Source organism: Temnothorax curvispinosus, unplaced genomic scaffold (assembly GCF_003070985.1).
Source record: "Temnothorax curvispinosus isolate PA1 unplaced genomic scaffold, ASM307098v1 QBEX01002880.1, whole genome shotgun sequence".
In the NCBI taxonomy this organism is placed as follows: Eukaryota; Metazoa; Arthropoda; class Insecta; order Hymenoptera; family Formicidae; genus Temnothorax; species Temnothorax curvispinosus.
The window spans coordinates 124,227-135,307 of NW_020212660.1; the positions used below are offsets into that span (position 1 = coordinate 124,227).

The window sequence follows — 11,081 nt, forward strand, 5'->3', positions numbered from 1 at the left end:
AGAGAGAGAGAGAGAGAGAGAGAGAGAGAGAGAGAAATAAATTATTTAAATATAATATTATAGTTCAAAAAATCTAGCTATTGTCTTTTAAATTCTTGACCAACACGCGCGCCGAATTTTTCATTTTCTTTAAAATTTATAAATAATGATAAATAACGTTAATGTTAAATTAAACTCTTTCAATATATTTATATAACGACTTGAAGAAAATACGGACTGAAACAATTCCCTTTTATGATAACCGAAAAAAAAATGGTTTCTTAATATATTTAACATCATAAAAAGATTACATCTGCCGACTGGACACGTTATAATTCTGTCAACCGTGCGCATTTCGGAGCGACCTTTTTGCCCGCGACGGCGATACACTTTCGAGAGCGTCGCGTAAGTACCATGTGTGGTCCAGATCCGGAATTCTGCTGACGACCGTCCGGGGACCGCAGCAGGGCTGCATCAGTTAAGGGTTTTTGCTCACTGAAGCGTCCTTACGTACCGCCGAAGCGCGGGAGGGATCCCCAAGGATTTTACACGGGCTGGGATATAAGCGACGGCCAAGATTACACCGTAACTGTCCTGCAACGCGGCTGTTCCTCTCGCAATTGAAAAAGATCTGTTTCCTGTGGAGAAACGGCCGGAGCGTTGCTCTCCCGATAAACGTATCGGAATGGTTTTAATACGGTGAACGTGCGTCGCGAAAATGGATGAGGAGTAAGAAACTTTGCTAAAGAAACTTCGATGAAAAACCGTCGCTTTGAAAGAAACCACGTTTGCAGAGTAATTCACGAAACTGATCAAATCGTACCATTGTTAGAAATTTTTTTTGAAAATTCCTGAACGAAGATATCTGTGAAAAAAGAGATCATAGACATTTATTTGTTTATATGTTATAATTGATACTGAAAGTTATCGTTTTCGTCGATTGTCTTCTTTGAATCAGTTAATCATAGATAATTATTGTGTAATACATTTTTTATAAATTACGGCGATATTTTAGCTGCAACACGAATGAATTGTTTAGATTCCTTTTTGCAAGATGCTATTGTCGTCATTGTCGATTTTTGTGCTCAAGGGAAGCATTATTGAGGGAACTGGTTTTTAATCGAAGAAAAATCTGATAAAATAAAATACCATACAGCAGAATTATGTCACCAGGAGTTACGCAACAATAGATGACACAGATTCCCATGTCGTTTACTGATGGCGGAGGTGGGAGTGATTGCGTCACGGGTTTTCCAGCGATCATGATCTTTTATTAGAACCTTGGATTACACTCGTGGATTTGTTCACACACGCTGTCATCTACAATATGTTCAATGATGCAACTTACGTATGTTAATCTACTAGAGTGGCGCGGTACTTACAGCTGCGGCCTACGGCGTAAAGCGCGGGGGGGAGGGGGGAATTCTTTTTCTCTTCTCTAATTCGACTCGTATCCATCCGGTTCACTTCGATCGGCCTAAATCGATTACGCAACGAAGTATAATTGCACTGTGTATACCGTCCTCGTGGTAAACGTCTATCGATTAATAAACTACGCTGCTCGAGGATGCGCCGGGAGCGATTTAGCGTCGCGATGGAACTCTCGACGACATATCGACGATTACTGTGAATTGATGTAACCGAGTTCTCTGGGACCCACTAATTAGTGTGCTATATTTGGAGTGCATGACTCAAAGGGGTTAAATCAGTTCTCATATTTAAATATCAAATTTTCCGATTAATAATATTATTCTTAGGAAGAAAATTTGATATATAATAAGTTAATAAAATTCATTACAAATAGACGTCATCCAATAATCAGTTTTTATTATCAGTTGCTGATAATAAAAATAACAATTAGCTGTTTTTAACAAATACATCTTTTATTATTGGGAAGTTAATATGGTGCCTAGTTTTATCACAACGCTTAAAATAAAAGACACGGGTACGTATGATAATCTATAAAGGAATTAGATAGATACGCGAGGAACATGACGCATTATATGTCTTCCAGCTTTATTTGGAAAAAAGTGCTAAAGGTATCTCATCCAAATTTATCGACCTTTTTCTTGTCTGCACCAAAGAAATTAAATACAGAATTAATTCTGGAATGTAAATCACGCGCATGTTGTATCAAAATCACACGGCTGTCTTCATTTATCTGCATCCTCTATACGTGCGTGTTACACTGAGCTTCTCGCGAATTTTACTAGAAAATTATGGCGATCGGAGTAATACGAGACTAGATTAACGAATTCGCTTGGAAATCGTCGAATTCGTATAAGTGTCAACGTGACTTCCGCCTTCGCTCTGTCGAAGACGATAACGTCTCCGGCGGACATTATTCTAAGCGTCGCTCTATATTCACAACGAATACCTCGCGAGTTTCCTGCCAAGCTTCTCGATTCGATCGATCTGTCCGCCTGCTTATGACGCCGTAAAAGGACGAAACGCGCAAACATCCTGCTAAAACGAATCGCCGCGTATCCTACCAGTAAAGATCCATTACCGGACGCGACGAGAAGCTGCCACTTGACGACGCGATAAAATCGACGTCTGTTTCTAGCCGGTATCACAAATACGTAAGACGAAATATTTGCTAACGTTTGCTAGTGAACGGGTTTCACATTTTGCGCGCGAAGGGGCCTTACGACGGCGAGACTGGGCTCGATTTCAGCGAATGCCGCGAACGTGAAGCGAATTATAAATTGAAGGGTCTGACGCAACACCGTTTTAACGCGTTTTCCTAAAAGATCGAGAACATTAGTTTACATTAGATTTAAATAGTATTCGTTAAAAATTCGATTTAAATTTAATATACTACGTTCAAAATTTGTCAACTTTTCGAGATTAATTTCCTCAAATTCTTGAAAAGGCATTATAAACCACTGTTGCGCCTCAACCCTTAAGTTCGACGATTATAGAGATCGACCAGAGTGTGCTTTAAGGCAACGGATGTGTCGCAAGCTTACGGAACGGTTCGGGTTAAATGTGTCCTCCTCTTCGTACGCTGCTGCTCCTGTATGTCGCGATTAATTCAGCCAGCCCAGCTCGATTAATTGGTCGGCGTGGACGGACTGTGGACTTGGCCGTAAAACATACCGCGTGGAGGACGGCAAGCCGAGCAATCGGAGCCCGCCCTTTCCGCGGCCGGCTCGTTCCCTGCAATAATTATCATCCGGTAATTAGCGGAGCCCGATGAACATCGACGGATGCGCTATATAAAATCAATCCTTCGCGGTCATGCCACGGTTTCCCGGTTGGGGTAGCAAGATCTTTATCGGAGACACGTAAATAAATCAGTAGTAGAAGCCTTAACTAGTCCGACGAGAACTTGTCAGACATATCTAACGTGACAAAGTTATACGGGAATTAAAAAAGTTAAACTTAAAATATACGAGCACATTAGGTATATGTTTCTGGACATCTAAATGTTATTGTCGAAAGTACACCTTACCTAATTTGGTCTTAGAGTTTATTAAAAATTAATCAGAAATTTGAAATTATAAATGCCCACTGCAGAAATGTGATTCAAGCAAATTGAGTGGCAGATAGTAATCCTTATATAAATAAAAATAATTCCGTGAGGAATTATTTTTATTCGCATATAAATACGTCGATAAAATTAGTTAAAGGGAAATACTTAGAATTCACGAGAGATTCATTCGTAGACCGATTAGTCTCATTCGACTAATTTGCGCAAACGACGGTTCAGTCAGACGAGAGGGTGGATTTGTTTTCGCATGACGGGCTTAAAAGGCGGCCTCTGAAAAGATCGTGCGGTCGCGCAGGGAAGAAGAAAAGAAGAAGATCGGAAAGTGCGGGCTTTTTCCGACGGCTGTACGTTAGTCAAAGTGCCTGGCGTTCACCGTCAATGATCCTGTATTCGTATTCATCGCGTCGATGCAGCACCTATCTCGTTATTTTCGGCTTACGCCCGCGCTGAATGGGTCCATCGGTATACCACGAGCGATGTATGTGTACACACGACGTGTGCTACGTATATAAAAGTGTGTATATACCGTCTCTCGTCTGAAACGCGCGTCGTATTTGCAAACATGTTCTCTGTGCTTACATATTATATCATCGCATCGCGCGCTCGTCGAGTATATCGTAGAGAATATTTCCACGGAGTAAAAGAGCGATACTGATTTTAAGAAAAAAATATTAACATTTTAAATTTAACTTTTTAACTCGGTCATCTATAAATTAAATTTCAATTTTCGAACTCTTTAATTACGTTTCACTTTCATACGACGTTTATTAATTCGCGAGTTTGAAAACTTGTGAGAATTATGCAAAATCAATTATCTTCTAAAAAAACGTCTCTTTTTGATAATATAATTTTTTTGTATGGCACATCTTGTAATTAATATCAATTATAATTTCAAATTTGTCTGTTTGAATTCTGATCTCGTCTTTGCCTGCATCCGTCCGTCAACTGGTAATAGTTGTCCGCTACGATCCTAGTTAATCCGAAGGAAACGTATATCACCGTGCGATATTGTGATGCATCCCGTCGTCGTTGGGCTCGGGAATCGCGGGCGTCGCGATGCCGACGGAACTCGACGTCGGCAACGGCCACACCGTAGGGTACGCGCAAGCGTCGACGCAAATCACGCCCCTTGGCCGGCCGAAGGGCCACCCGCACCCCATTTCCGCGTTATTACAGCCTGGAAGATCCACCCCCGCGTCTGAATATCAAGGCAACCCTCCGCGCGCGTTTCCACTTAACACTCCGGTCGCGACTAATTACTCTAATTAATTGGAACTCCGATCTTCTCGCCGGGCCGCTTGATCCATGGTAGTTACTAATTAATTACTAATATCAATGGGGGCAGCCCGTTTCTACGTAGAACGGCGCGCTTTGAATCCGGCGAGCTCTCGGCTATTCATGCGGAAATAACGTGTAAACGTAGCATACGGGGGAGGCCGTTCCGCGAAAATGCGCGAGAGACGATTTTCCGCGACATCGACTGAGGGCCCGGCGCGGATCCTGAATTATATCGCGAAAAAGCGCATTTCGAGCGACGTTAATTGGAAATGCCATCTCTCGTGGAAATTCCAGGAATTATCCCGTCCGTAGATTCTGAATCCGTGTTTTCAATTTATCATGGTAATTTATAACGTGATGATACTCGATATTATAAAATCCTGTATATATTTTTACTGCTTTCACATATTAAAATATTTTCCAGATCCCTGCCCAATTAATTATCGGTGCGCTTCTCGGTACGACATGCGCGACCTTAAAGTTTGTAAGTTTTAGATATTCTTTAATTAGCTCACAGACAGTTAATTTAGTAAATGTTTTATTATAATTAATGAAGAAGAGGTCTGAGTAACGTTCTCAGGATTTCGACTAATCGAAAAGGAAAGCTTTCTCTCAAGCTCCAAAAGCTAATTTGCACGGCGAATCTCTTGCTCACCCTTGAGAACATTGAGATGCCGATAGTAGGCACTGCCGTGCCAGGTCTCGGGACTTCTCGCCGGCGGCAATTCCGTCTTCACGTCGCGCAGAGCCGCGGCTTCCTCGGCGATCTTCTCAGCCTCCCGTTCCTGGCAATAAAATTTTGATATAATTAATTTCTGTAAGTGGGATGTATTAACCCTAAAACACACAGCATCCCGAAAACACATGGGTCTAAGAGACCCGTGTAACTTTGATTTAAATTAATATTTTTGGACTTGCTTTTTTTTATTTTGAATCTCTGAGATTTAGGAATATGCTTGAACAGGTGTTAATACCAAATTTTATTTCGTGAAACTATGAAGTTTAAAATTGAATATCGAAAATAGAAAACTCCGAGCAAGTGAAGTTTCTGAGTCTGGGAGACTTATGCTGTGTATTCTATAGAGTTAAGAAATATACACTTGCATCTTTATACAAAATTCAAAATGAGCGGTAGTCGATACTTTAAAAAACAGAGAACCAAAATAGGGGTGGTTTCTACATCCAATTACCTCTCATGTATTTCTTCATCGTTCAGCGAGAGAGAAGAAGAAGAAGAAATATATCTTAGTACATTTTCCATTGAAACATAATAATAACGAGTAGTACAATAACGGTGGTGTAATAATTTGCGAGTTTATTTTTCCGCCATTTGTTTACTTTGACGAGGACTCTAATGTCCGTATAACGTCACAATCCGTGACGTCTCGCGATGTAAACCTTTACTTATATCGGCCGACGAGCATTTTTCATTTTACATTAAGGAACTCGCGTCGACGTTTGGTCAGCCGGCGAGCTCGCAGTAATAATATCGTCGCGGAAGTGCGCGTCTGAAAACAGGAATCGTCATTTTCGTGGCGACAGGTGAGCAGCGCCGGATGCGTGGGGGAGGGAGGGGAAACGAAAACGGGTCGGCAAACAGTCGCGCGATATGTCGCGGAACTCCTTGACGTAATGACAGCCGTGGAAATATGGATGACGACCCACTCATCTTGATCAACCACTCAGGTATGCAACGATGACTTGCGGGGGTGACAAGGATGGCGCGGCGCGGTGGCGCGAGGGACCCCCGCGCGTCCGCGGCGATCTACAATCTAAACGCGCGGCTCGCTCCCAAAGCGGGACACACGGTGCTTTATTTAATGCTTCCGTCGATAGCGATCGTCGAATTACTTAAATTAATTCCGCCGCCGCGCGCGCCGTCGCTACGGATCGATCGAGGTGAATTATTCACTCGGCTCGGCCAGGGACGAAACGAGCAGTTACTCCACCGCGCCGCGCGCCGCGCGTCCTGCCGCCGCTGTGCCACGCCGATTAAAAAGTCACGGAAACGCGCATTTACCGTAATGTCCGTGGAAGGGAGTTTACCGGCCCCCCGGGAGCCTCTCGGAAACGACTTCACCGCTGGTACGCGCGATATTTCGCGTCACGGCGAATGCTTCGGGATTTGCGATGGTAACTGTTAAAATTCCAAGATTTCTCCTTCAGAAATATATCTCGCGTGCGAAAACGCCGAGCTGAAAGATTATTTGGGAGGATTATTTCGCGGAATTATTGTTTCATATATGTATAGCAGTACTATCCATCATACACACGACTAATTTTATAAATGCGCACTTTGAAGAACCGCGTTACACTTCTAATAACATTTATACAGCTAAGAGAAAGCTAAACTATTATATAATTAAGAATACGTAGATATCTTAATCATTCGATGAACGTATATCACAAATTCTTTCTGAGACATTTAACTTGATTTTTTTGCATAAATGATCATACCTGAGGTGATTTTTACACCCCAATTAAAAGTCATTGCTATTAATTACATATTGCGTATTTTTATCGTTCTATAATTTATTAGTATTTTAGGATAATAGATTTACTCAACATTTTCTGAAAAAAGTAAGGAAAAACAAAAGGAGCACATTAAAATTATTGTGACGTGAGCTTCAGTTAACATAAAACATAGTTCGCGCGCGCATAAACTTGCAACATTAATTGCGCTAATTACTTCAGTGTTGGGAAGTCGAGTTCCATTGTAATTATATAAAAAATTCTAATACTAGTATGTACAGTCAAACATAAGATGAAAAAAAATTAATTATGGATATTTAATCTTCTTGATTTATTAATCGTCTGAGCCTTTGACATTTAATTTATAAATTCCTTATACCTACATCTAATATATCAGTATTACTAGAACCTTCACAGCTGCCAAAAAGGCATGCTGATAAACTTCGCCTTGCATTCCCAATGACTCATTAACCGCATAACATTAACAAGGGTTTTACCCTTATAGCTTAAGCGAGTCGTTTGTAGCGATTCGCTGTGGGCGGTCTATTGCAGGGATGTTACTTAAAAATTGGCATATGTCGCGGCTTATCGATTTCGTGCGCTTCACGGTGTTCGTGATGAAAAGAGGAACGAAAACTGCGCGCAGTAGCAACGGCGAAGACCCACGACGGGAAGGAGCGTCACGCGAGGATGCATTTTTAACGACGACGCCCGTGCTTTCTGCACAACTCGCTCGAGTTCTCGTTAGCTTAAACGCGTTACGAAATAGAAGCAACTATGTCGCGACGCGAAGTGCCGAGCGTGAACTTCATATAAGTTATACGGCTCACACGAGTTACTCCCGGGAAAATAGAGCGGCTTGTAATCACTTTACGTCCTTCTCGAGCGCCAAGTATAGCAGAAGTTAATTGCATAAGCGAGTAAGTTCTATGAGGTTCTTAAAGATGAAGTCGATTAAATGAGCGTGACGTCCGTAAAACTCCAAGCGTCGTGAAAATATGAAAGATTTCGAATCTGATTCATAAATATTAAATATTATATAATATAAATATTTTGAGTAGCTCAAAATATTATAATTTGTAATTAAATAATCAAGCCGTTAGATAATCTGAAAAAAATAAAATCACTAATAACGTGTACAAATAATTTAATTGTCAATTATCCTCCATATAGTTGTCGTTAATGGAGCGATATGACAAACGTCGCTGTATCGAACGCGAAATAATTATTAACGTCGCGTGGTTATAATTAGCGTGTAACTTTAGCAGGTATAATTACAACGAGAGGTGGGAGAAATTCCTTTAGATTTTTCGTCGTAACCAGCCCCTCGATTTGCGCAGCAACGCTAACACGAACGTTGTTAACTGATGGTAACGCGAACGATTGTCCCCTTTCTTCTCCCTTGCAAAAGTAAATGTAATCATCGTCGTCCACGCGCGCGGTTACGTGTGACGTTGTAATCGTCACGGTGGTATAAATATTTCATGTCGCGCGCACGGACGTTACGCGGTACAATCGACTTTAACTGCCGTTTCGAGGCCTGTTATCGCGACTCGTGCATCTCGGCGATTATCTCGATGTACGGCCGCGCACGTGTGCGACGCCCCCGGAGCTGCGTGCTTCGCGATTAAGGTATATTCGCGCTTTCAAATAGCAGTGTTTAGCGCAAGAGTTTGCAATTTGTCTATTTTCATCTCGCCGCTAATTTTTAATTTAGCAAGAGACTACCGCCTCTGAAATCCTTGTTAGATAAGCTCTCGAGAAATGGAGCTGCTCGAATTTCCGTATCATGGGATAACTCTCACTCTTTATTACTCTTGTATCAAAATTATACAAGTTTTTGCACAAAGATCGGAAAAGTTCAAGATATTTAGGTTTATTTATAAAAGGATATAATATAGGGACAATAGGTTTGCAATTATCGTTCGATGAAATCACGTCGCGCGGCAGAAATTATCCTCCCAGATTTTTTTCATATCGTCCAGCCCTCCGTCATGCAAGGATTAATCATGGGCCGATGCTCTAATGGACTACGTCAATTAAAGCGCCGATAAAATTTTCATGCTGTTTGGGATTTCGAATAATTATGTTTTGTGTACAGAAAGAGAGAGAGAGAGAGAGACTTGCTTGCGAAGGGGGAAAGAATTGGACTCGAAAGGGGTCGTGCTGTATCCATTGTGAGGTAATTCGACGAGGTAAAAACGTTACGGAGGGTGACTTTTGTTCGACAGGCGCGATGCCGAAAAATACACACACTCTCTTCCCCACGATATTATTTTTCTCGACCGACGATTTTAGTCCTCATCTAAAAAAATCTGTAAAAGTTAGGTAAAAAAAAAACTCTTAAAAAAAAAACAACTTCTTGTCTATAGTCTCGTATTTGACTCTTAATATAATTACTTGCCGAAGATAATAAAATGAATTTAGTGAAGCGGCGCATTAACAAATATATTCTTCAATATGTGCGCTCTCTTCTTTTCTTCCTGGATATATAACATATATCAATTGTTATTTAAAGATGCTCTCCAGTTCGTTGAATGAGGTAATTAATCTGCGTAAAAATTTTACCGAATTGTCGTGTCGATTGACCACATTAATTAAAACAGAAACAAATGGTTGGAACATTATCGCACAGTACGATTATATACGCCACGCCGCGAGGAAACGTTCGCTATGGAGCAGGTGGCCCCGCACGATGTATATCCTATGAAGTCGATGCGCCATTACATATATCTTTAGGGTCGTCGGCACATATGTTCCTCGTGATATCCATGCAACCTCCGTGTGTACATACACGGAGGGCTCTCGTTGCTTAGTGGCGAATCTGTTCTCGTAAAAGATCAATTCGCCACGCGATGAACTGTGATCTCGAGCCCGTATGCTTCAGAACGGATTAAAAGCGATGAAACGCGAAGAGCCGCGCGTCACGGAAGATTTACAGTCTCCTCTTCATGTCCCCCTCGTGATTGTAACGTAAAGAATTAAGCGCGAGTAACGAGCGTGTCGCATTTAAAACAAAAAAATTGTAGAAGTTGTGATTTTTTTTTAATTTAGAATGCGTTGAAATGCAGAAATGCAGACATTCGCTATAATAGGTAATTCGATTTGCTATTAGTTAAAAGATAAATTATTTTAAAGGAAATTAATTGTGGAAAAGTACTCGGCAAGCAATTTATTGGAATTGTGATTAACTTTATTGCAATAGCAATTGTAAAAGACTGTAGGTGCTATTTATGATTTGCGATGTACAAAACAAAAGAATGCTTTTGCTAAACTTTTTCGCAGTAAATAGATACCTATTCGTTAGAAACAATTCATCCTAAGATTTTTAGCTCGGCACTTGCAGTACTTATTTTCGAGTTAATTTGCGTAACATTATGTTTCTCACACCTGAAGCTGCTTAAATATCACATTGAAAACGACGTGGAACGTGCGGAATAGATGTAACTGCTCCTGTGTATTTGTGGCGGTATTCCCAGAAGCATCCTTCGAGAGACGGATTACCAAAGATAAAGGAGAGGCTGGTGAAGAATTTATGAAGAGAGAAAAAAAAAGAGAGAGAGAGAGAGAGAGAGTAGGACACGAAACGATTGCCGCAAATCGCAGGGAGTCGGACCGGCGTAAATTCGAGGCATGTAAGTCTCGTTATGTTATCCACCTCGTTATTATATCGCCGGCACGTGACGTGTACGAATGCTAGCGTGGTGAAAATATCCCGCGAATGTGTATGTGTACGTGGTAGTAGGAACATTGAATCAACGGCAGATGACCGGCTGCGAAGTTTTGCGAAACTTCGTAAGGGTCGAGTGAGATAGAACAAAATTTATCGCCCGTTTGAAGATAAGAGATTTTCTCG

The 11,081-nt window shown here is 41.3% G+C and overlaps 1 protein-coding gene across 2 annotated transcripts in view; it reads right to left on the bottom strand.

Annotated features, from left to right (window-relative positions):
• Positions 1–1,239: 1,239 nt before the first annotated feature.
• LOC112452034 (SKI family transcriptional corepressor 2) overlaps positions 1,240–11,081 on the bottom strand; it is a 43,947-nt gene continuing 34,105 nt past the window's right edge. For both annotated transcript variants that reach the window (XM_025012038.1, XM_025012037.1), the window contains exons 6-7: positions 5,409–5,538; positions 1,240–3,141 (exon numbers count right to left, since the gene is read on the bottom strand). In XM_025012038.1, coding sequence (XP_024867806.1) covers positions 3,035–3,141; positions 5,409–5,538 — 237 coding nt within the window. In that variant the 3' untranslated portion in view covers positions 1,240–3,034. The remainder of the gene's footprint in view (positions 3,142–5,408; positions 5,539–11,081) is intronic.